This window comes from Rhinolophus sinicus, chromosome 1 (assembly GCF_057876585.1).
Source record: "Rhinolophus sinicus isolate RSI-liver-muscle chromosome 1, RSI-T2T, whole genome shotgun sequence".
In the NCBI taxonomy this organism is placed as follows: domain Eukaryota; kingdom Metazoa; phylum Chordata; class Mammalia; order Chiroptera; family Rhinolophidae; genus Rhinolophus; species Rhinolophus sinicus.
In genome coordinates this window covers 15,675,299-15,702,061 of record NC_142501.1, presented here as the reverse complement: position 1 = coordinate 15,702,061, position 26,763 = coordinate 15,675,299, and the positions used below count along the sequence as shown (strand labels likewise).

The 26,763-nt window shown below is 39.6% G+C and overlaps 1 protein-coding gene across 10 annotated transcripts in view; it reads left to right on the top strand.

The window, feature by feature from the left end:
• The first annotated feature begins 1,128 nt into the window (after positions 1-1,128).
• The window catches only part of RIC8B (RIC8 guanine nucleotide exchange factor B), a 98,797-nt gene continuing 73,162 nt past the window's right edge, over positions 1,129-26,763 (top strand). For 7 of the 10 annotated variants that reach the window (XR_016020798.1, XR_012494085.2, XR_016020797.1 and 4 more), the window contains exons 1-2: positions 1,154-1,655; positions 9,437-9,484. Coding sequence is in view for 5 of the 10 variants with exons in the window: in XM_019728438.3 (XP_019583997.1) it covers positions 1,572-1,655; positions 9,437-9,484 (132 nt within the window). In the remaining 5 variants the exon portion in view is untranslated. Of the gene's footprint in view, positions 1,656-9,436; positions 9,485-26,763 lie in introns of all 10 variants that reach the window. The other 3 variants (XM_074326258.2, XM_074326256.2, XM_019728441.3) reach the window with 2 other exon arrangements.

The following is a 26,763-nucleotide window of genomic DNA, read 5'->3' as shown; positions in this document are numbered from 1 at the left end:
GAAATTACTTAGAGAATTCATCCACTCACTAACAAATAGCTTGGGAGAACAAAAAGAACATGGGCTCTGAGTTCAAGTTCAGTTTCCAAATTCTGCAATCTTGGCAAAAAAAAAAATGCTCTCTAAGACTCAGTTTCCTCATCTTAAAATGAAAATATGTACCTGCCTCATAGGGTTAAGCACTAGAATGAAAACTATTAGGGCAGGGACTTCATTTTGGGCCAATTGTCTCTAAACAGCATTGAACTCTATTAAACAGTGCCTAGCACAGCATAGGTTCTCAATGTTTATTGGCTGAATTTGTGAGAAATTGACTGAGGTAATACAGAATGCCTGCACGTGGTTAAACACTTAACAAACTCTATCATCATCACCATCATCACTACTATTACCAGTATCACTACTATTACATTACTGGTGGTTGTAGAGCAGTCGCCTTAAGGGAAAGACCCAGATTCAAATCTCAAATTCTCCATTTACTGGCTTTGTGACTTGGAACAAATTGCTTAACCCATTAGGGCTCCTTTGGTTCCACAAACATCTATATGGAAACCACCTACGTAACACTGAGTCTGGAGCTCAGGTGGCATGCGATACATGACAGAGATTATTATTTAAGCAAAAAATCGCGGAGTCCCCTTTTATCTAGATAACATTCCTACAATTTCCCACATTAATGTAGCTGAATACATAACATGACCGCAAACGGGAGGAAGGAAAAGAATTTCAGAGAGATCAAAACCGCTAAACGAGAAAAGAGGGAATTAAACCGGTGCTTGACAGTTCCCACCAAAGGATGCCAGTTTCCGCGACTGTCAACCAGTCCGACGATCCAAGGCTCCAGCAGGGCAGTCAGCTCCGTAAGGAACAAAAAGGAGGCAGAGCCGTCGCTTAGACCCTCCCCCTAACGGTCTCTCGGCCTCTGGCCTCAGGGGCCGCCGGACTCCCGTTTCCGGCCCTCGCAGGACCACAGTTCCCAGCATGCCTTTGAAGGGAAGTCTTTCCCTCTGGATGACTACTAATCCCGGCATGCCACTCGGCACTCCAGTAAGTTGGCTGGAATAGTGGAATGACCCCATTGCACGCAGGGAATTGTAGTCCATTTAGCTGCTGTCTCTTAGCGGGGCGGGGAAGAGCCGGGTCGTTCTCGTCAGCTGAGAAGAATGATTCATCGAGGAGAGTCAGAAGAGAACAGTTGTGTCTGTGAAAGCCCACTTAAAAGCCTGGACTCTTCTCCAAGGGAGGGAGAGGCTGGAGAGCAAGCAGGTCCTTGGGCCTGACCCCGCCTCACGCTGCTCCGCAGGCCTCTATCGAGTCCTGGGCCTTGTCGAGGGCGGCCGCGAGGCGCCGGTTGCCGGGGGACCGGTGACGTCGCGGGGTGAAAGTTGAGGGGCGGTGACGTCGGGCCTGCCCGGGCGGAGGCTGGCGGGTTGGAGGCAGAAGGGAGGGAGGGAAGGAGGGAAGGAAGGAAGCTGGGAAGGAGCGAGCGAGCGAGCGGGGGCGCGAGGCGTTTACCTGGAGGCAGCGGCTTGGGCGCGCAGAGCGGCCGCGGCTCCCCCGCACCTGCGGCCATGGATGAGGAGCGCGCCCTCTACATCGTCCGGGCCGGCGAGGCGGGGGCTATCGAACGGGTCCTGAGGGATTACAGCGATAAGGTAAAGAGCCCTGGCCCCGGGCTTGCGGTATAGCACCCCCGGGCCGCCCTCCGGGCTTGCACAGCGCATCCCTCCCCACCCCCCTTATTCCCGGGATGCGCTTTGCTCTCCCCCCGAAAACGTTTCCGGCTTGGGCATACATGTTTGTGCCCCCAGCCTTTCCTATCCGTGCATCCTGCATCCCCCTGCCCCCACCCTGGCGCCCACTCCTCTGATTCCGGCCCAGCAGCCTGTCCGACGGTCCTCCTCCCAAGCGCGCAAGTCACACCCCCGGAATCCGTAGGTGTGCGTCTGTGCCCTGTGCCCCACTCTTGGATGCGTAAATGCACGCCAGGCTTCCTCACCTGTATATCATAAAAATACTTGCTTCTGTGCATAAACACGGCCCATGACATCCAAAAAGCGTATCAGCCACGATGGCAGTTCTTTATATACCTATAGCACTGTACAGTTTGCAAGGCGTGATGTCACATATATGGTCTAACTTGATTTTCAGAGTGTTTATAGGGTAGATGGTAGCAAGCTCCCCATTTTATAGATGAAAAAACCGAGGCGTAAAGAACTGAAATCATGCCAAGGTCATGGACATACTATGTTGTAAGTGGGAGAATCTTAACTCCCAATAATACCTATTATTTGTTTCGCATTAACAGCTTTCCCATCCGTTATCTCATTTAATCTTGACAGCAGTCCTATGAGGTTTTATCTGCGTTTTGCAATTGAGATTCTTGATTGGTTAAGTAACTTGCCCAAGGTCATACTTGTGAGCTGGAAATCCAGCCTAGGTCTTCAAACCATTCATTGTTGTTTCCACTGTACAACTCTGCAGTAAAAAGGTAATGTTGTTATAAATCCCAGCCACCTCTCTGAATCTCGCCTAGAACCGTTAGCTCTCCATTACTTTTTCAAGGAATTTTACACACTCACTTCAAAAGGTAGCATAGCACACCTTTATTCTTCCATTTAGAAAACTACTTTATAGAAATGACTGACTACTCCTGTGAAAACACACCCGACACCAAGTCTCACCCTGGATATCGCCTCTTTCTTTCCTCTATTTGCTTCCATTCATAATTTCCTCTTTTGTGTTTGCTGTGTGCCCACCACTGCACTTTCATACACTTTGTATTAGTGAGCTGCCAGTATGCCATTTCTTCCCTGGGTGGAGAAGATCCAAAAATAAGACACCTTTATTCCCTTTTAATCTTCCCAGCAACCCTGTGAGGAAAGTGATGGTATTCCCTATTTCACAAGTGGTGAAATTTAGGATAATGTTTTCCCAAGTCCACACAGCCATTGAGAGATGGAGCTGAGATCTGAATCTGGCTGTCTCGTTGCTCTTTCTACAGGACTATGCTGCTTTCTTGGGGAGGATGCATACATTCAGTTCTTCTCATATCTTCTTCACTTTCTGATACGCTTTACTGTTACCAATCTGCCTGATTTAGGAGACATGTACTGCCTAAGTGTAGATATTGTGGAGATTACATTCATTTTACTTGATTTATAGCTTTCCAAAAAAAGATTTGAGGCTGCTACAAACTGATTTCAAAAGAAAGAAATACCACAGAAACCTAGCCATTGTGTTGAATCAACTGGTATTTATTTAGCAGATATCCAACAATAAAGAGGAACTTTCTTCCATAGGGAAGGGAGGAAGAAAAACCTCCAACTGGATCCTGTCACCTCCTACAATATTTCTCCCTCCCTTTATCGCTAAACTAGTTAGAACTCCAGATTTGCTTCCTCCAATTTATGTCCTCCTCTCCCTGATCTCTCTCTAGGCTGGTTTCCACTTACCACTCCTGACCAAGTGCTGTCAGTTTAAGTTCAAGACATATCACATTGGGAATATTTTTAAATTTGCGATGCCCAATGTGTATTGTTTAAGGTGGTATTCCTGAAGTGTTTGGGAATCCAGGCCTCCCAAACACTAGAACTTTTTGGGCCAAGCCCGAGAATGCTCTGACTTGATCAGAACCAAGTCAGTCACCTCCTTCAGAAAAGAGCTCTCTTGTTTAGTGCTGATTGTGATAGGGCCAGAGGACAGAGAAAATAGCTGAGTTTCGTGTTGGCCATGGGGCTTTGCCCCTCAAGGTGAGAGACATTGGATGAAGATAAATAGGAAGGGAACGTATGATTGCAGTGCTACGGTCATAAGAAAGGGAAGATGGAATTAAATTGTCCTGCTCTATGGGACAGGAGTCTGAAACCCTGAAAAGGTAGCTGGATAGCGTGTGTTTCATTTTTCTTATCTGGAAAAATTGATTTCAGAAATGTTTAGAATAAGAGGTGATTATGGGGCATTGAGGAGTGTAACCAAGAAGAGAAGTGAGTGATGTAGAGAGAGAATGATTGGTTCATTGTTTGGGGGAGGATATTCTTTATGCCACCTTACTTCTCGAATAAAGCCGGTCCTCGGAAGGAAGCAGTCAAGTATAGTGGAAAGCAGGTGTACACGTAATTTGGAGTCAGAAAAACCTTGGTTCAGAGCTGTTATTTATTATTAGTTTCCTGACTGTGGTAAGTTATTTTAAGCCTGAGTCTCAGTTTCCTTATCTGTAAAATAGGAATAATATCACCTAAGTAATTCTGAGGCTTAAATGAACTGAAGCATAATGCCAAACACTGAGCACAATGCACCTGGAGGCTTTCACTCAGTCACAGTTCTAATGATCAAGGTACTCAAGAGGTGCTGTGGCCAGAGCGCAGGCTCTGGAGCCAGACTGTCGGACTCTGATCCTCAGTTTACCATTTGTGTGGCCTCAGGCAAGTTACTTAACTTTGTTGTGCCTCAGTTTCTTCATCTACCAAACAGGGATAATAATAGGACCTATCATCATAGGTTTATTCTCTTGATTAGATGAGTTATATGTGTAAAGCACTTAGAAGAGTGCCTAGCACTGAGGAAGAACCCATAACTGTTAGTTTTGAACAAAAAAGCAGGAATTAAACATGTGCCACTGAGTTGACATGGCCCTCCCAAAAAAGTGGGGAAATATACTCCCTTCTTTCTCTTTTTCCTTGACCCTCGCACTTTCTGATGGGTAGCAAAATACCTTGTACTAGGTTTGTTTAGAGCAAGTTACCTGTCTGGCCCCAGGTAACAACATCTAATTTCTACTGTGTTGCACAGACTCTAATTTCCAAGCCTTCTTGCTTCACTCACTGACTCTTATTATGATGGAAAGAGGGAAGATCTATTTATCCCAGAAAAAAATCAAACTTGTCTGTTTCTCAGGTTGACTCAGCATAGGGAAGTATTAAAAAATAGGAAGAGTGGTTGTTGTATTTCACACTTCTCAGTTCACCGTTAACATTTACTGAGTGCCTGCTATATACTGTGTGTTATCCTAAGCGCTTTCACATGTCATCACGTATAATTCTCTTATATTAAAACTTATGAAGAAGATGGAAGTATTCTCTTTTGGGGGGATAGGAAATTAAAGTTCAGAAAGGCAAAGTGACTGTTACGGGCTCAAAGGCACGTAGCTAGAAGTGGCAGACTTGTCTTCAGATTCCATATCCCGGGCTCTGTTTGCAAGGCCATGTTGTGTGTTCGAGTACAGAAGAGAAGGGTTCTTCACGACCAGTACCCTACTTCTTTGGCTACTGTTAGACCCTAATCACCTCCACATCAGTTATAGAATGAGCTATTAATTATGGGAAGTGTGTATTGTTCTAGTCTAGGCTATCCAAGCTCCTTCTCCTCCTTTACAGCCTGTTCTGATAACAGATTCAGTAGCGAGATCGGTTGCCATCATTGTGATTATCAACAACAAACAGTGATCAAGGCCTCTGAGGTGCACAGTAGTATCACAGTTCCTTGAATCACAGGACATGTAGACTAGATGGAACCGCAAAGATAATTGAGTCCAATCCCCTCAGTTCCTAGGTGAAGAAACTGAGGCCTAGAGTCATCAACTACGATGATACTCAGAGAGATGGCCGGGTGGCCATAGACACCACCTGAGCACGCGTAACCCCCTAGCGAGCTCCGACAGGATTCTGTGTTGGAAGTGTGGCAAGCTTACGGCCAAATGAAAGGTAAAGTTTATTTAAGATACAGGCAGGTAGGTCTCCAAGAGTCGTCCTCGTAAGAGAGGAAAACCACACTCATAGCTGTGAGGTCTTTATTTATGTGCTAGAATAACTTGATTGATAGGGACCTAATATTGGGACAGTTCTAGAAAGACAGCCTCCACATTTGCGTAGGGCATATAAATATCCTGAACCATGTAAGAGGAGTTTTTGCTTTTCACTTTGAGGTTGAGTTCAGAACTCTGAGTTCATTCCACAGATTTTTGCAGAGGAGCGTGTTTAGCGGGCTGTTCCTTTGTCATATACTCTGTTCTTATTTCCAGATTGGGTTTTATAGTCTCAGTTACTGTCATTTAGTTCTAGAAGTCATCTCTATTCATGAACCATCGCGCCACACACACACACACACACACACACACACACACACACACAGTTAGGTAATTCCTTTGTATGGTACCATTTGAGTGTATCTTTGGAAATCTATGCGGTAACTCATAGTTCTCTAATAGTTCAGTATTTGGCCACATCATAGGCCATGCAATAATAACAGTAGTGGCCACTTATTGAACACCTGCTGTGTGCAAGGCGCTATACATAAAGGTAAGGAAACTGACAGGTAGTAAAGTTGAGTAACTTGACCACGGTCAATCTTAGTAAGCAGCGGGTCTGGACTCAAACCCAGTGCTGACTCCTGAGCCTGCGCATTTTAGAGCCTTCATAAGAGAGAAAACCTATAGTGGGGAGTCCTCATAATGAGTCTGGTGTGTCACTGAGCTGTTCCTACCTTACTTAACCTCTAAATTGAACAGTGGTTTAAGTTTATATTTGACTTGTTGCTCTTGTTCATCCAGCAGTAAACATATAAAGAAAGTGAGGTGGGTGACTCTTGGCTAGCAGTTCTAGAAAGGCATTTACAGCCAGAAATGCTAGTTCCCTTCCCCTTTCTTTCAGCCACAGAAAGGGGGGAGAAAAAGGCTTAGAGGTACTGAGTAGGTTAGGGGTGCTCTAAGTTAGATAAAAGAAGCCAGCTTTAAAGAAGTCAATGTCTTTGGATCCAAACAATCTTAGAGGTTTGAGCTTTTGAATAGGTTGGCACGTTCAAAAATCAATTTGTGTTGCCTCAATACTAGTATATTTTCGAATTAAATTAAGCCCTCATGCTCTTTAGACAGGGCTTTTGAAAGCTTTTCTTCCCTTTTTTTTAATGTGGTTTTTTGACAGGCTCAGCCTTGCATTTAAAAAGCAACAGAAATATTAGTCCCTGGTACTATTCCGAATTATCACCTTAAAAGATTAATTCTATGTAGAAACTATTTAAAAGATATTTTTATAACTTAATGAGGGTCTTTCCAAAAGGTTTCTTTTTCTGTTCCCTTACCATAAATGCCAAAACAAAGTTTAGGAGAACCATTATATTGGCAACTACAATACATTTATTCCAGATAATTTATGGAATTCACATATAATGGCAAAAAATAAGCTTTCTTGGTTCCTAAGTGCAATTGTTTATTCTCATTTGTATTAGATCTTTACTAAGCTTCAGTTTACAAGCTTAGCCTGATGTCTGGTGCTTCTTTATCTTTTATCTAGTGTTGGGTTTTTTCTAAACCTCGGGTCTATAAATTCCTAAGTTATAGCCTTCAGATTTACAACTTGTTCTTCCATACTTCTTTCTTTCCTTGTTCATTCATTCATTCATTTATCTTTTATTTTAAAAATTTCCATTCTAATTACAAAAATAATATACCAACAATGAGTTTGTCAAAGAAATTATCAGAAATTCCACCACCCCTGTACAGTTGGCTTTCTATTGGCATTTAACACTCACACCTCTGTTTGAATGCATCCATGTATTTATGGAGGTACTGTCATCAGAGACATAGACATATAATTTGATGTTTTACTGTGTTTCCACTTGATGCTATCTAAATAATTTTCCATGTTGTTACAGAGCTTTTTAGCCATCTTTTCTTTTCATTGCAATATGTATTCTATGAGGTGGATGCACAGCAATGTATTTCATCAGTCTCCTGTTGTTGGGTGTTCAGGGTGTCTCTTATAATAGTAGATAACAGTGCAGTGAATATGCTTACATATATAAATTGTGTTTCCTCTGATGATTTCATGAGGATAAATTCCTAGGAGTAGAAGTTCTGGGTGAAAGGGTATGAATATTTTGATGTTTTCAAATTTGTGTTGCCAAATCATTTTGCCTTTTAAAGTTTGTGTCAGTTTATGCTGCTGCCAGCGATATCGTGCTTGGGGTATTGATGCCCACTTCTCAGAGAGCTTTTGGTCTTTAGTCTTGTTCTCCTTTGATACAGCCTCTACGCTCCTGCCCAAAATATTCTTCCAGAGTGCTCTCCTATTCACACCTGTCACCTGTCTGCCAGTTCAGGTATAAATTTTAAAATCCAAGCCCTTACCACCTGACAACATCCATTCTAATTGTTTTACAAGCCGTAGGTTTCCTCAAACGGCCCTTCTCTCTTACCTCTAAGTCCATTTCTTACATTCAGAACTGCTTCTCTGTCAACATTTCTCCATCTCATTTGACTTCAAAACTTGCGTCTTGCAGAAACACAGGTAGTAGTGATATGTTTAGTACTTAGTGTACTGAACTCTTGTTGGGTTTCCAATAAATGTTTGTTAGTGTGGCCAATGAGAGAAAGAAAAGGTAAGGCAGAGAGGTGTTCAGTGGAGATTTTCTTAAAGGAAAGCTTAGGATTCATAAGAGCACTTGGTTCTGAATAAAACTTGAGAGGCGAATGAGGAATGTTTTTGCTCTGTTTTTTGGGTAACATCACTCCTTGTGGACAATTCAACTTACTCCATCATCTATTTCAGCTACAGAGTGGAAAATACAGTGTTGCCAGTCATTTCAGGAGAGTCACCACACTCTCCTGTCTTCCAGTTACTTTTTCTTCAATATCATTGGCATCACCATCATTGTAATCCTAATATTTATGGAGGGTTTACTGTGTGCCAGGCCCTGAGATGATGCAGTATATGCCTTAGCTGTTTTAACCCTCACAGCAACTCTGTGAACTAGGCACCCCTTCTTTTTACATGAGAAATCCAGTTATGGAGCGTTTACTTGCTCAACTAACTAGTAAGTGATGGAGCTATGATTTAAACCTCATTTTTACAGAATATTTTCCCAAAATACCAATCTATTGACTTGCTTCCCTATCTACAATTCTCTGATGATTTCTTACTGCATATGAAAAGGAAAGTACAAACTCCCAACGACATTGAAAGGCCCTTCCAAATCTCTGTCCAGTCTACTTTTCCATTCTCATCTTCCTTTAATCCCCCACCCCCTAATGTGTGTCCTACGTTTCACTCTGACAGAGCTGCTTATTTCACAGATAGATCACACCATTTCACACATTTGCGTTTCTGTCGCTACCATGCTTTCCATTTGCTTCCTAGCAAACTTCTACTCATCCCTCAAGGTCCCCCTCAAATTCTCTCTACTGCATGCAAAGCATTCCCAGTTTCCCTGGGCAGTTAGGGGCTTGGCACTCTGTGCTCCTTGGTATATATTTCTGCTGTAGTCTTTTCATACTGCTTAAAATTATTTGCTTACCTGCCTGTCTCTCTTACTTTCATACGAATAGTATGACACGATACTGTGGGAAGACAACATTTTTACAGAGACATGTATTTTTAAACATAGCCAAAATTAAAAATCTATGTATTTCAAATGACATTGTTTCCTTTTTTCCCCCCCTCAGCATAGGGCTACTTTCAAATTTGAACCAACAGATGAAGATAAAAGAAAGGTAAGCCTTGGTATTAGTGTGTGTGTGTGTGTGTGTGTGTGTGTGTGTGTGTGTGTGTATTTATTTCATTCATGGACTTTCTAAACAATGGACTTCTTTTCATCTGATGGTGATTTAGTTTTCGGTTTCCCTTCAGTTAGTTTTTTAGGAACTCTGAGAAGAAAGACAAGTGCCAGGTTTAGTATGGATTACACACAACTCCCTCCTGCTCCCTCCCCACAGAACCATGACACTTGGATACATCAGGGCAATAGGGAAAGCCTGAGCCTTCTCATCTCCAGAAATTGACTTCGCTTGGTGGCAGGACTGCAGGCTGCCCAAAATGCTTTGTTAATATTGTAAAGCTGGGCGTTGGGTGAAGTTTGGGGAAAGCAGCTGTTAATCCTGCTGCCCCTCAGCCACATGCTGTTCTCTGTGCTGACTTATTTATGTTGTCAGCAACTTAGGTCACTGACTTCATGGACTTAGAGGAAAATGGAGGTAAGAGATTCACCAATAGAGGAGTTTTAAGAGAGTGCATCAGAGATATGACCATGGAATGTTGTGTTTGCCTATTGGGTTACCTATGGTTGCTTTACTTAGTTGAGTAGAGCATGATGCTAAAGGAGAAACTCACCAGTTTTACCTGTGTGTTTTGCTGGGCCCGGTATAACCATCTCTGGCCTCATGAATGTCAAGACCAGGTACGAGAGCATGGCGAAATTAGTATAAACCTATCACCGCTGCTGGGAAAATAACTTCAATCTAGTGCCTTCCTGGTCGTGGTTTGATAATACCTTGAAATCAGCCTTCTAGTCACCTCCACTTCCAAAATCTAGTGTCTGCATCTTGCTCATTTTACCTCTTATGATCTCTTCAGTCCATTCTTTCCTTCACCTCTGCCCCGATTCAAGCCTTCATCTGGCTTACTGCACCGGTTTCCTAACTGTTCTTTCTCTTTCCAGTTATTGCCCGTCCAGTCCATTGTCCATCAGTCTAGAACAACAGTCTGATTGTGTCGCTCCCAGCCTTTAAAACCCTTGAGTGACTTTTTTTGCCTATAAAATAAAATTCAAGCTTCTTAACATGATGCTTAGTGACCTGATCTCTTCCTACTTCTGCAGCTTACTTCTCTCCCTTGTATTCGATGCTCTAGCAATAGGAACTATTTCCAGTTATATACACATCCCTTCTGTTTCTTATTTTCTACCTTTGCACATGTTTTCTACCCAGAATGCCCTTTCCTTCTTACATACCTCTTCTCCTTTTCACCTGGTGAATCCTATTCAGCTCCAGAGCACCTCCTTCAGGAAGCCTCCTCTGGCATTCCTGTTAGGGTGAAGGTGCCCTTTGCAGCATTCCCATAAAATTCTGTGTTAGTCTCAGAGTGCCTAGCACATAGTAGGCACTCAAAAAGTATTTATTGAATGAGTGACATGGAGTGTAAACTTTGGAGGTTAAATATTTAAATCTGATTTTCTTTTGGATTTGAACAGTTAAACAAGACTAGAATACCTTTTAGAACATGGCTTCTCAACCAGGAATGTGCTGTTTGGGGAGCTTTTTAAAGATAGGCCTGCTCAGGCCTATCCCTTTATCTACTGAGTCAGAATTTGGGGGGTGGGATCCAGGCATGTGTATTTTTATAAATGGTCTTCAGGAAACAAGGAATCACACATTTGTTCAGGGTGCAAAATAACACAATTCCTGTGGAACAGAAACTGGCAGTATCTACCAAAATTACAGATGCATTTTGCCTTTTGACCAAGCAATGTCACTTTTAGAAATCTATCTTGTGGATAGACAGAACCCAAGTAAACAAAGTTATTCATTGAAGCATTGTACATTATAGCACAAGATTAGAAACAACTAACTGTCCCGCAACTAGGGAGTAGTTGAAGAAACTAGGGTACATCTACGTAATGGAATACTATGGCATGGGAGAGGGAGACGGAGAGAGACATACAGACCATTATGTGCTAATGGGAGAGAGCGTTAGGTGAAACAGAAAGAAACATCGCATTAACAAGAACAGGTTTTTTGAGATACCCACGATAGGTATTCTGGCTAGGTAGGCAGCTGCTATTCACTTCATTTAGTTGGGAGAATCCATACTGCATCTGTAGCTTCATGGTGCCTTAGGAATCTGACACTAGAATCTTTGGTAGTGCTTTTACTGGTCAAATGAAGTACATTAAGACAGAGATTCCCCCACTCCATATTAGTTTCAGTTGAGAGAGAAACTTTTCCCACACAGTTATTAATAAAGCATGTTTATTTTCTGTAGGATAGTAGTGAAACCTAACATTTTCAAAGTATTGTCCTTACTGCCTTTTAGTTCTTCAGAGCCAGTAACTACTGTACTGGTGTTATTTTTCAGCTACAATGTGCAGCAGATTTCTGCTTCCGAAGAGTTCTGATATAAACAAATGTCTTTAGGGACCCAGCTAGGTAATCTTCATTAATGGAAAAACATTGACAAAACCATTTCAGTCTCCAAGGGTTAAACCCACTAGTGACTTTTATTCCTAAGGCCCTAAAAAGTTCTCGATGTAGAAAGACAGGATAGTAGGCACGTCTCCACATTAAACCCAGTCTGAAAATAAGAGGAACTCAGATTACTATCCAATTTGTTTTGCTACCATAGTTCTCTTTTTCCTCTTTCCTAAACATGTCTCTGGAGCCTTCTCCCAGTAGATCCTTGGTAACCACAGCACCCCTTTCTATAAACTAAGGGTGCTGCCTCTGAACACAATACCTTTCTTATATAAAACCTTTGTGATAACTTAGAAATAAATGTAAGGGAACAGAGCCTTTCAAAAAATTAAACCTAATTATACTGAGCTTTTTAGGAAACGGTTATAAATTGATGATCTGTAGACCTAATTAATTCCTAACACGTAGTGTTTTGCATTTTTACAAAGATTTGCTTTGCAGCAGTAATGCACTAATGCTGTGAGTATGGTGACAATGTCGCCATCCCTATTGTATTGATAGGAAAACTGAGGCTCATACTGATGACAATTTGCTAACAGTCACATGACTAGTAAGCAGTGGAGCCTCAGACAGAGAACAGACTTTTCTATTATGTGCAGTCCCGTTACTTCTCAGTGCTCTCACTTGTGACCACTTGAGGTATATTTCAGAAGGTTTGAAGTTATGACTCACTCCCTTGTTTTATCTCTTATTTCATACCTCAACCACCAGTTAGGCAACCAGATTTAAATTGGAAGGTAGCAAAGGAAATTACAAACTAGGAGTGCTTAAATTTTTCCAGATAAAGTCAAGTCAGAAACAACTGCTAATGTTTGTGCATATATGCAAATAGTTCCAGGTGTATGTGGGTCATTGTACATTTGGATGTAAGCACCTGTGCTATTGAAGCACTTGCTTTACATCCTCTCCCTAAATTGGTAGGCTGTGATTATCTACCAGCACATAAACAAATACGTCATGCAAATATGTGGGATGGGAGGAGATATGATGAATAATCTTAAAATTTACATCTTGAAGAAATGAAAGCTCTTCTATTGATTTCTAAAACACAACTGATCTGAAGACCAATAAAGAGGACCAATAAATTGCAATAAATGTTGAAAAATACACGTCATAAAATGAGCAAAAGAATTACAGCTCTTTGACCTATGAGATAAGAATACAACTGTATCAAATGTGGAAAACTTCAGTTTTCCACATTTCTCTGTGTATAGTAATTTTCCTCAAAAGAATGAAGTTAACAATAGCCAAATTTCAAGCATTTATTTTATTACCTTCAAACTCACATAGGTAAGCCTGTATTTTCCTTGAAGACAGAGGTACTGGTAGCTGAGTTGAGAGGCCAAGAACTCTGCTTTCTTCTCTGTATTTTCATCCCCCAGCACTGCACGTGGCACAAAATGGGCACCTGCAATAAACACCTGTTAAATGAATTAATGGAACTTAGAGATTGAGTGGAGGCCAAAATTCCTGTGATTTGTACATAGTGTTTGGTATTGAGTTTAATATTCTCTTAACTATACAACAGACTCTCAAGCACATATCATAATGTTGTTTACTGAAAAAATAGGATACAAAAGTACTCATATGGTATGATCACAACCATGTAAAACTAACAAAAACTATACAAAGAAAAATGACTACAAGGAAATTTACTAAATGGTGACTATCTGAATATTATTACTGTGGATGATATTTTTCTTCCCCTTTTCTATATTTTAAACTTTTATATTATAGTAGATTAAAATGATATAAGCTTATGATAATTATATAACATATATGTTATATGTTTCTTTATAATAGTGTGATTGGGGGCATAAGCCAAAGACCAATACTTTTTTTTAAAAAAGTCGTTTTCTCTAAAACTGAGCCTTTTTGATTGTCTTACATATTCCCTTTAGAGGAGTATAAAAATGTTATTAAGTTCAGAGATGGAATTAACTGTGGAGCCAGTTTATGGAGTGAAATAAATTTATATGAAAAAATTCCATTCTACCATTTGAAATACATATACATATATATGTATACATATATATGTACACATGAAACATAAAAATGTAAGGAAAAATACGTATTTTTTTTCTTACATTTTCCCCCCAGACTTGGCGTATTAGTAGAGATCGCTATAGTCCACAAATATTTTTTCAGTAATTCCTGCGTGCCAGGTCCTAAGTTGGCTATTTGCCTATAGTGTTTGGTTTGGCACTTGCTCAGCTACAGGTGCATACTGAATTGACCATTGTGGACTATAGAAAATGCATGAGTAAATTTTCATTTTAGATTCCCCCAGGGAAAATGTGATAACATAGAAACATCAATCCTATACTGCGGATCCATGCTTAGGAATAACTTAAGGCATGGATGTTTGTTCTGAAAGCCCTTTACACTTATTTTAGTCATTTAATATTGTTAAACCCCAATTTTCACTAAAACAAATGAGCTTTGTATGCCTTGCAAATTTGACTCAAATTTTATTTCATGTCTCTACCTTAGGGAATACTTTGATACATGATGCAACTACAGAGCTATAATTCTCGTTTAGAAACCAGTAACTTTAAAGATAATGATTTTTAATATCTGATCTCTTTAATACACACACGCGTGTGCACACACACACACTCAAACACTACCAAAAGCCTCCTATATCTTTATTTTTTAAAGTGCACATCTAGCTTGGATCTGGCATGAAATCTGACTAGAAGGGCTGAATTATATCATAGGCCAGGATGAATGCCTCACAATAGTTCAAAATAAAACAATTTAAACTTCATTTCAGACTCCATTTTTTATTTTAGATGTTTTGCCAAGGTATCAAAGGACTGAAAATAGTGAGGAAGAACAGAATCGCTCTTCTGACTTAGTAAGCTGTATGTGTGGCAGCCCATTCATGATCTTTGGATCACTTTTTCAGATTTCTGCCCAAGAATGATAAAAACACTTTCTTTGATTTGTACTTTAGAGTTTCAGAGCCAATTTCTCATACAAAAAAAAATGCATCAAGAACTTCCACTTCCATCCATGATAGTTTGAGGAGCTCTATGGATCTGCTTTCTAATGAAACTGGTGAAAGTCATTTTTAAAAACAACCCTTTAAAGTCTCTGGAAATAGTGCTAAGAGCATACAGTCAATGAAGAAACACTTATTCAAGAAAATCTACTAAAACTCAGTACGAAAAGTGAAAGTGTGTTATTTGAAATGAGACTTGCTTCCTCCCTTCCTCAGTCTAAGTTGAGCAAGACGGAAAGTTGCCTCCAAACCGATGCAGCCAAGAACACAGAGCCCCCTCCTTCCATCAGCTCACAGTTGGAGGGCTTGCTTCCCAGTAGGGACAGAGGGTAAACTCACATTTTTTTTATTCTGTCTCAGTTGCTGAGACTAAATTCTGAGTGAGTGCAGCTAATAGGTGGGGTCTTGTTCGTGTCACCCAGTGCACCCCCCCACTCATGGGACAGAGGCTCTACCCGGGGTGTGGTACCTTTGGGTGTGGTACCACTGAGAATAGTGGGACCCCAGTTGCCCTTGCCCCTGCTTCTGAGACACAGATTGCACCCTGGGAGAGGCAAGCTGAGGAGAGATGGGGCTGCTCTTCCCTTACCCCCTCTAACTGCTTTCTCAAGGGGGTGTTTGCCATTATCTCTGCCCCCAGCATCAGAACCAGGGCTCAGAAATTTTGCCGAGAGGAGCAAGCAGACCTTATAACAGAGCTCTGAATCTCTCCCCAAAGGACCAACTTCATTTGCAACAGAGTGTGAAGTTCATCACTGTGGGTGCAGGTTGTGGTGAAAGGCAGTTGGGAGGAGACTGACAGATTCACTGGAGATACAGGTAACCAGAAGGCTGGCTAGTTTGCTAGAGAGACAGGATGAAAGATAGCTGGGAACAGCCCTCCTGTGGTCAGAACAGATCTTAAATGTTGACCTCAGGAACCATCCCCTCAAAGGAGCCCTAATAGAATGTTTCAGTTTATGGAGCTATTTATGGCCCAGGATATTTTTGAAGACAATAGATCAATCAGTGGGCAGTTAGTGGAGCTTAACAGCAGGGTATGGTCAGAGAAAGAGAAAGTCAAAGAGGAGGAACCTGCCAAAGCCACTGTCATCCCAAGGGCAAGCCCCCTTGCAGACAGGGAGGGGGGAATATGCTTCACTAAAATAATTCAGCCAGTCACTGAGCAAATAAACTAGCAAATAACAATAGCAAGTCTTGGAGGTTAGGAGCATTACCCAGTGTTATGACAATACCCAATTTCAGAGAGAGAGAGAGAGAGAGAGAGAGAGAGAGAGAGAGAGAGAGAGAGAGAAAGAAAGGAAAGAATGACTACACTAGGGGGGAAAAGCAGGCAACGGAAACTGCCTGTGAGAATGACCAGATGTTGGATTTAACAGACAAAGACTTCAAAGTAGCCATTATAAATATATTCAGAGAACTAAAGGAAACAATGATTAAAGAAGTAATGCAAGGTTTGATAAAATGTCACATCAAATGGAGAATATCAATACAAAGAAATTATTAAACAGAAAAGAACCAAATGAAAATTTTGGTGTTAAAAAATACAGTGAAGTACAATAACTGGGTAGAAATTCACTAAAGGGGCTCAACACTAAGTTTGAACTGGCGGAAGAAAGAATAGGCAAACTTAAAGATTGATCAATAGAGAGTATATAAGATGAACAGAGAAAAAAGAATAAAGAAAATAATGAAGAAAGCCTCAGAAAATTATGGGGTAACATTAGTGTACCAACATATGCACAATGGGAGTACTAGAAGAGAGGAGAGAGAAAAAGGGGAATAAAAAAATGTTTGAAGAAATAATGGCTAAAAACTTGCCATATTTATTGGAAAACAACCTACTCATCCAGGAAGCTCAATAATATCTGAGTAGGATATACTCAAGGGTATCCAAAAACAGATCATCAGTAAAAATGCCGAAAGCCAAAGATGAGAAAACCTTGAAAGAACAGAAAAATGACTCACCCCTTACAAGGGAAGCTCAATAAGATACACAGCTGACTTCTCATCAGAAGTGTAGACCAGAGGGCATCCAGATGGCTCAGTTCGTTAGAATGCAGTGCTCATAACACCAACGTCACCAGTTCGATTCCCACATGGGCCAGTGAGCTGCACGCTCCACAACTAGAGTGAAAACAACAGCTTGACTTGGAGCTGAGCTGTGCCCTCCACAACTAGATTGAAAACAACAACTTGACTTGGAGTTAATGGGTCCTGGAAAAACACACTGTTCCCTAATATTCCCTGATTTTTTTTAAAAAAAAAAAAAAGAAAGAAAATGTAGGCCAGAGCAGGATAACCTATTAAGGAACTCAAAGAAAAAAACCTCAACCAAGAATCCTATATCCAGCAGAGCTGTCTTTTAACAATGCAAGAGAAATAGAGACATTACCAGATAAACGAAAAATTGAAAGAATTTCTTTCAGACCCACCATATAAGAAATACTAAAAGATTTTCAGACTGAAAGCAAATGACTCCAAACAGCAATTTGAATCCACACAAAGAGCACTGGTAGAGGTAATTATGTAATTGTAAAAGATAATATAAATGCACATTTCTTCTTTTAAGTGATTTTAAAAGTATTTCTATAAAACTATATATAATTTATTGTTCAGCCAGTAATACATAGAAATGTAGTGTATTTGCCAAGAACAGCACAAAGGTAGATGAGACCAAACTTGTATTGGATTGACTCCAGATAGTAACTCAGATCCTCAAGAACAAATCAAGAGAACCAGAAATGATAAATACGAAGGCTAATATAACAAAACTGTAAGTATATACTTGCTCTCCTTTTTCCTTCAGCATCTGTAAAAGACAAATTATATAAAGTAATAATTATAATATATTATAGGATTTTCAACATTTATAGATATGTATAACAATAATGCCACAAAAAAAAGGGAAAGGAATAACATCATATAGAAGTAATACTTAAATATCTCACTGGAATTAAGGTAATATAAATCTGGAGCTGATTGTGGTAAGGTGTATATGCCAAGTAAGCCCTAGAGCAACAACTAAGGAAATGACTCAATTTTGTAGGAAACTACAAAACGTTGAAAGAAATTAAAGAAGAGCTAAATAAATGGAAAAATATCCCATGTTCATGGATTGGAAGACTTACTATTGCTAAGGTGGCTGTACTTAACACATTAATCTACAGATTCAATGCAGTACCTTTTAGAATCCTGGGTAGCTTCTTTGTAGAAATTGACAAGCCAATTCTGAGATTCATATGGGATTTCAAGGCATGAAGACTAGCCAACACAGTCTTGAAAAGAACAAACTTGGAGAACTCAATTCCCAATTTCACAACTTACTACGGAGCAACAATAATCAAGACAGTGTGGTACAGTCATGAGGATAGATAAATATAAGTAACATACATATACATTCAATGGAATGGTATTGAGACTCCAGAAATAAATTCCTATGCTCTGTGGTCTATGCTCAACTAATTTTTGACAAGGGTGACAAGACTATTCTATGGGGAAAGAATAATCTTTTAACAAATGGTATTGTGACAGCTAGACAGCCACATATAAAAGAATGCAATTGAACTTTACCTCACATCACATATAAAAATTAACTCAAAATGGATCAAACGCAAATGTAAAGGTAAAACCTTAAAACCATTAGAAGAAAAGATAGGGATAAGTCTTCATGGCTTGAGATTCGGCATTGGATTCTTAAATATGAAAGTTGACTTTTGTGCTTCAAAGGCTCTATCAAGAAAGTGAAAAGACAACTCACAGAATGAGAGACAGTATTTATAAATCACACTCTATGTCTTATGAAGACTTGTGTCTATAATATATAAAGAACTCAATAATAAAAAGACAACCCATTTTTAAAATGGATAAAGGATCCGAATAGACATTTTTCTGAAGAAGATATACAAATGGCCAATAAACATATGAAAAGATACTCCACATCATTTGTCATCAGGGAAATACAAATTAAAACCACAATGAAATATCAGTTCACACTCACTGGTATGGCTAGAATCAAATAGTCAGAAATTAACAAGTGTTGGCATGGATTTTGAAAAATTAGAATCTTCATACATTATTGGTGGGAATGTAAAATGGTGCAGCCTCTTTAAAAAACAGTCTGCCAGTTCTTGGAAGTTAAATAGAGTTACCAAATGACCTAGCAATTGCACTCCTATGTATGTACCCCAAAGAAACAAAGATTTATGTCCACACAAAAACATGTATTCACAAAAATGTGCATTTACACAGTGTTATTTATAATAGCCAAAAGATGGAAATAAAAATCATCAACTTGTAAATGGGTAGACAAAATGTGTTATATCCATACAATGGAATATTATTCAGCCATAAAAAGAATAACTGACAAGTGCTATAGCGTGACTGAGCCTTGAAAACATGCTAAGTAAAAGAAACCAGACACAAAGGCCACATAATGTATGATTCTATTCATACAAAATGTCTAAAATAGTCCGATCTGCAGTGACAGAAAGTAGATTAGTGGTTGCCTGGGGGCTATGGGGGCGGGGAATGGGGAATTACTGCTAATGGGTATATTGGGCTTCTTTTTGGGGTGATGAGAATGTTCTAAAATTAGATAATGGTAATTGTTGCACAAGTGTGAGTATACTATGTGTTTCCCCGAAAATAAGACCGGGACTTATATTAATTTTTGCTCCAAAAGACGCATTAGGGCTTACGTTCAGGGGATGTCATCCTGGAAAATCATGCTAGGGCTTATTTTCCAGTTAGGTCTTATTTTCGGGGAAACACGGTAAAAACCAATGAATTTTACACTTCAACAGTGAACTTTATGATATGTGAATGATATGTCAATCAAGTTACTAAATACTAGTAGGTAACATACATGCCCAGCATCATTCCAAACACTGAATGAATATTAACACTTTAATCCTCACAACAAGCCTATAAAGTGGGTACTGTTATTTTACTTATTTTGCAGGTGAGAAAACTAAGGCACACTGAGAAATTACAGTTAAGTCCTACTTAATGTCATCTATAATATATGTTCTGTGACTTTAACTGAAACGACGTATAACAAAACCAATTTTATCATAGGCCATTTGATATAAACAAGACTTAAGTTTCTCTGGCGTCTCAGCATCTCCTCAACATTATACTAAAATGATGTTATTCAAGGAGGTGCTGTACTTGCCTAAACTAGTGTAGTGGAACAGGCCCTGAGTCAAGCCTAGGCAGTCTGGCTCCACATCCAATGTGCTACCCCATACTGCCATTCATTAATGATGGAATTGACCTGTTGTATAGCATATGAATCGATTCTATTCATTTTCTTATTTTAGGCAGCCAAAATTTGAGACTTGATGTGGAACATAAACAGAGTTTTGACGTTGAACTAATTATCGGTATTGACAGGAAACAGAAGAGCATGCTTTGCAGTGTAAGTGACTGGCTGGATAACTAGTGGGCTATCTAGTGACAGCTCTCCCTATAAGCAGTATAGGATTTGACCTATAGGAGTTAGACGTGCTGAAGAGTTTTTTTTTTTTTTAGTTTCCTGAGATGATTTTTTGGCCAAAAATGTAAGGTTTCTCTTTCTCAGCAGTCAGCTCTTTTCTTTCTTACAAAGTTAGATCATGTGCTAAGGAAAGTGGAGAACTTGTACATCTTTGACTAATTAACACCTCTTAGGGCCCTGAAAAGAGTTCTTGGCTGACCAGCCATTCCTAGTATTTCCAATTTCCCCATTTATAGATGAAAAATGGAGGTTGACTTGCCCAAGGTCACAATTAATGAGTGGAATTATTGGGATTCAAACCAGATCCTCTGTCTTCTTTTCTTCCTTCAGTGATTGTCTCTGCAGGGGTCCCTTGGGGAACTCACAGTGTAGTAAGGGACCCAGAATGCCTTCCAGCACAGTGGTTCTTTCTCAGGGATCTCGCAGGGAGGGTCGTCACACCTGGCTGAATGCTTCTGGTAATGGGAAGCTCACGGCAGCCACTCTGCTGTTGGATAGTTTAATTGTTAGAAAGCTTTTACTTTATATGAACTCTAAATCTGATCCTCCCACTTCGCCCATATCCCTCTCTGCCTCTGTCCCCCATTTGGCTTGTCTTCCTACTTCCTTTCTGCCATTTCGTCTCTCATTTTTTCCTGACTTATTGCCCAACACTCACATTTATCAAGAAGCTTTCAGTGGCTAAATTCCCTATAATCCTCCAGTTTTTTAATACACACTTTAAATTGCTACACATTTACATTCCGTTATTCATTTAACGTATGTTCAGTCTCCCTAATATTATAAATAGCTTGAGTCATGTGCTTTTATAGCTCCTCAATCTAAAATAGACTTCTTGTCACTTGTTTAGAATTTATTTCTCTTGAATAATGTGCGTGTACTTGAATTTGAAATTGGGAGCATTTTGAATTGTGTGCCCGTATCAGGGCTCTGTACACAAGTGCTCCATAATGGGCACTACAGACTCTAAATGGACATTATAGAATCCGTAAAATTAATATAAAATTGCAATGTTATATTTATAACATCAGCAGTTTGCTTTCTCCAGTGCCTTTGCCATTAAAAGGCAAATGCGGGCGAAAACTTCCTACCCGTGCTGGGCTTGTGTAGAGTGTGCCTGTTAATGTCTCCTGATCTGTTTGTCCATCGGGCCACCTTTATGATGTAATGTACATTTATTAGCCTCTGTTCTATGCCAAGCACTATGCTAGATATTTTTTTAAATATATCATTTAATATTTATAAGCCCTAGATGTTATCCCTATTTTTAGAGTTGAGGAAATGACTCACTGTTTTCAATAAATTGCCCAGGCTCATATAGCCACAAGGAGCAAAGCTAGTGTTTGAACCCAGGTGCTTTCTTTTCTTCAGTTGTAAGATGCCTTACACCTTACAGTATCTATATTAATTACAGTAACCTGTGAAATAGGGATATTTCTTATACACGAGAAAATTCAGTTTCAGATAGATTAAATAAATCAGTCCAGATTCAAGTGGAGAAAATAGTAGAACTAGGGACTAGAAAAAAACCCAACTAATCTGTTTCTGTGCTTTTTTGGCTATACTACTAATGTGTTGCTGTGCCTTTGAAGACCTCTAAAGTCTCACAACTGTCTCATTGAGACAGTTGAATTTCCTTTTTGTCCCTGTTCCTGGTTGTCTTAGTCCGCTCAGGCTGCCATAACAAAATGCCATAGACTGGGTGGCTTAAACAACAAAAATTTATTTTTCACAGTTTGGGAGGCTGGGAAGTCCAAAATCAAGGTGTTGGCAAGGTCCATTCTGCGGTGTCTTCTCTTGGTTTGTACATGGCTGCCATCTCGCTCTGTGCTGACATGTCCTCTTCTTTGTGCAGAGGGGCTGGGGGAGAGCGTGAGTGAGCTAGCTCTTGGGTGTCTCTTCTTATAAGGGCACTAATCCCAATGGACCAACGCCCCACTCTCATGATTGCAGCTAATCGTAGTTACCTCCCCAAAGCCCCATCTTCAAATTCCATCCCATTGGCCCTCTGCAAATGAATTTAGGGGGGATACCCACATTCCGCCCATAATACCAGCTTACAGTCAGAGCCCCAGACTGTCTCTTATACATGCCTGGGCTTCTAGAGCTGAGAACAAAGGATTCAGAGATAGAATAACTAGTTCAGAGTGAATAGTTACATTTTGGAGGGTAGAGGGTAGATGACATTGGAGACAAAGTAAGAAAATTCCAAAAAAATTGTTTATAGGCAAGACTTTGATACACAGAAAAAGGCAAAAGGGCTGTGGAAGGCAATGGGCCCAGGATCTGTATCAGTCAGCAACCAAGATACATTGTGACAGAGTGTCGGTCTTCCAGCCTTGTTAATATACTATAGCTTGTGCTAAGAATTCACTAAAGATTAAATGAGATAATGTTTCCTTATTCAGTAAATTCTAATATGAAACAAATGATACTTCTGTATTTGCAGTGTATTAAAATACTAAAATAAGTTTTGCATAGGTAGTGGAGAAAAGGGCTTTCTGAACAATAAAGACTCCTACTTAAGTACTAAGAGAAGCAGAGTTGTCTGGTACTATATTTGAAGAGAAATAAATTTTTGACATGCTCATTTCTGCCCTCAGTCAAGAAAGGAAGGGCAAATGATTGGTCTTGTAAGCTTTCATTTACACCTAAACTGTCTTTCCAACCTGTTGATGAACTCTTGATGATGCAACAAGTCTTTCTCAGTATTGTTAATTAGCAAAGAAACTTGAGTGAAGCTTACATAATTGTTATTACTTTGAACTCGCTTTTCAGTATTTTTGGCGAGATCAGCATGATACAGAACATAGCCAGAAGGACTGTATTACCGAAAGAGGTGCATGTGCAAGAAGGGAAACCAGAGGTGAAATTTAGGAAGTGAGATCAAACCTCTCTGATAAAGACAGTATCCATTCAATAAAAAGTGAGAATTACTGTTGCCTCCCATCCAAGTAGGAAAAACCCCGAAGTGTGAGATATATTAAGCTAAATACAGCTGGACCCAGCTGCATGAGTATTCATTTAGGAAATCTCATCTTTAGCTTTTTGTAAAGAAATTCCAAATTTGACCTCCAGAATCCTCATTCTCTAACTTTTATTAAAAGCACATTTTAGAATTCTGGCAGTAAGTCAGTCACTGTTTAATGTTTTTGTAAAATACAATTTTTAATAAGTTTGTCTTGTGTGACTGACAACATTGTTCCAACTGTTAATTACAGGACGCTTATTTTAGAATGTAATACCTGTGTGTCTTTGTCTTGTGCATGCGTGCGCACACACACACGTGCTATACACAGAGGGCAAAAGTTTGGAACTATCCGATGTAGGTGGCTGACCTTCAGCTTCAGTTAAGAACTAAAATTAGATCCCTGTGGAATATATATCCAGTGACGTCCATCAGAGGACAGTGTAGGGATAACCTTGAGAGGCCGTGGAGGCATCATCCAAGGGATCTTGCCTTAACTACAAAATTCCTTTGAGATCTCATTTTTTTTGTATATATATTAAAATTTTATGTGACTTTTTGTATTGTGATTTGCAATGCCTTTGTTTATTTTTATGTATAAATTTTCCTCCACCCCAATCTTATAGTAAAACAGTGGTTAAAAGGATGCACCAGGATCGTCCTGTGACTTTAAGTATGCCTGGCACTGTGCCACAGCTCCCAGTTGAGTGTGCGTAGTCTATTTTAAGATCGGGGCTCTATCCCATCACTATAGGAGTCCTGGCTGATGGAGTGAGAGCATAAGTCAAGCGTGTGGCTAACAGTGTAGACAGAATGGGCGAAAAGGAGGGGAGTCCATTACTCTAAAGGGGGAGGATGTAAGGGTAGGTATTCTACTACAATAGAAGAACATAAACATTAAAACATAAATGATAATAAGTAGAACCATGTTTAGTCTGTTTATTTAAGGAGAAAAAAATCAGCCAGTAATTCCTTTCACAGGTGTAGCGTAACAAAAAATTGCTTTTAACGTTGAAATACCCATCGTTGCTGTGTTTCTTATATATCGCCAGATACCAATAGAATGAAAAGAGAATAAGACTGAGTCAAATAAGAATCTGAGTCCCCTTTCCCACTGTGGTTTTCTGTGCTACCTGAAGCAAATCATTTAGCCTCTCTGGGAGTCAGTTTTCATATCTGTAAAATAAAAAAATATCCCCTAGTCCTGAGTATATTAGGTATTATTATTTTTTAATGGATTCTGTGGTCAAATAAAGGAAATGGCAGTTTTAAAAAATTAAACAAGTTTTTTTTCCCATAGTACATCTGAGAATCTTTACTATTTTAATAACCTTACAAGTTTCCCAGACTTATTCTCCCACAAAACCTTTTTTTTTTTTTCAATAGAACCTTTCACACTGCTGGTGCTTGTTCATATTAATAGTCACTATTGCCCCTTCTAACTCTTAACATTCTGATTCTGGAAATTACACTCATTTTGTTTGGCTCTTAAGCTCTTTTTTGGCCTGCAGTTGTCGTAGGGTTACTGCCAAATTGAATTCAGTGCCTGTGCTGTGTGTATAACCTGCGCCCCTTTCCAGCTTGAACTGGAAAGTTATTACATTTTCCTGTTTCTTATAAATAAAACAGACATTAGTCCTTGTCTTTTGCAGTGTTCACTTTCTCTGTTCACTGTTTTATTTTGATTTGGTTATTTAGTCAGTCATTGGCCCATTTTTATTCCAAGTTAATCTGTGAGTCTTTACCTGAATTTCACCAACCAATAGTAAAGACTTTTGAGAACCTCTGCACATTAAATTGTTTTGATAAGCACTGATGTTGAGGATAAAACTAGATGTCATATCTACATGTAGGCTTATTGTTTCAATCACAAAAAAACAAGCTTCCTTTAAGATACTGCCTTTGGCTGAGACCTTTAATTATAGGTCTTGCTCTTGGAATTTATGATTTTAGCTCTTACTGTGTACCATCATCTCATTTAATAAAACAACACTAACACAGAAGGTATTGTCCCCATTTTACACATAATGAAACTGAAACTCAGAAAAGCCAAATAACTTGCCCAGATCTCACAGGTAATAAATAAATAGCAAAGTGAAGTCTCACCTGCAACTCATATATTCCATTATGCCATGTAGCCTCTTACTAAAATGTATGATAATACTATATGTGGCACATGCATTGTAGTTATAGTGTTAAATAACAGTTGTTAATTACTTTATTCTAGGGCAGCACACACACACTATCGCATTTAATTCCCTCAACAACCCTTTGAAGTAGGTAGTATCATACCCCAATTTGTAGATAAGGAAATTATAGAAGTTGACCAATTAGTTCAAAGTCATACAAGTAAGTGAGTAGTAACTGGGAATTAAACCCAGAGCTTTAATGACCAAGTGAATGTCTGGACGTAATACTGTCTCGCACACAGTGCTTTCAGGATTCACACTTAGTATTTATGCATGGAAGTACTTATCATATTTGATAACATCTTTTTACCTGTGGAAGAAAACTAAATATATCAGACAAATCTTGCCCCCCCCCCCCCAAAGCAGATGAGAGAGAGAGAAGTCTCCATAAATACAATTCAAGGTCAGAGGTATTAAGTGCTATACAAATGGTAGAGATTAAGTACTCTGGATTTAGAGGTGGAGGAGGTTACTTCCTGCTGGGAGATGGCATTTGCTTTGAAGATAGAAATGATTTGGGAAGGTTAGGGTTTGAGAAACATTGTAAGTACAGGAAATACATGAGAAAAGGTGCCTAGGTAGTAGACAGTAAGTTTTTCAGCCTGGATCAAGGATGATGTGACAATATGTAGTTCAGTATGAGTTTTGGAAAGGTGAGTTACAGGGGCTCTGATCCCTTCCTAGTTAATGAGTTTCGATGCATTTGATTTGAGGTGTCCACTCGGGAGCAGTTAAAGAGAAATGTCAACCAGGCAGTAACATTTTCCTTTTGCTGCCAACTTTAGGAAATGAGTCCCTTCTCTCATAAATGAATGATAATACTGTCAACCAAGTTGTCTGAGTTAGGAACTTGAGGGGCTCCTTGCCGCCTCTTTCTTCTCTACCCTAGACAGTCAGTCATTCTTTCAGTCAGTTCCTCTTCCTTAAAATCTCTTAGGTTTCCACTTCTCTGCCTTAGTTCAAACCTGAATCATTTCTCACCTTCTTAACTGGTTCTGCTCTGTCCCCTTTCTTATCCATTCGCCATGTTACCATCAGTGCTGTTTCCAAAGCACCAATCTAATGTCATTCCCATGCTTAATACCTTGCAATAAGTTTCCCATTTCCCTCTGGATTAATTCCAAAGTCTTCATTCCCCTC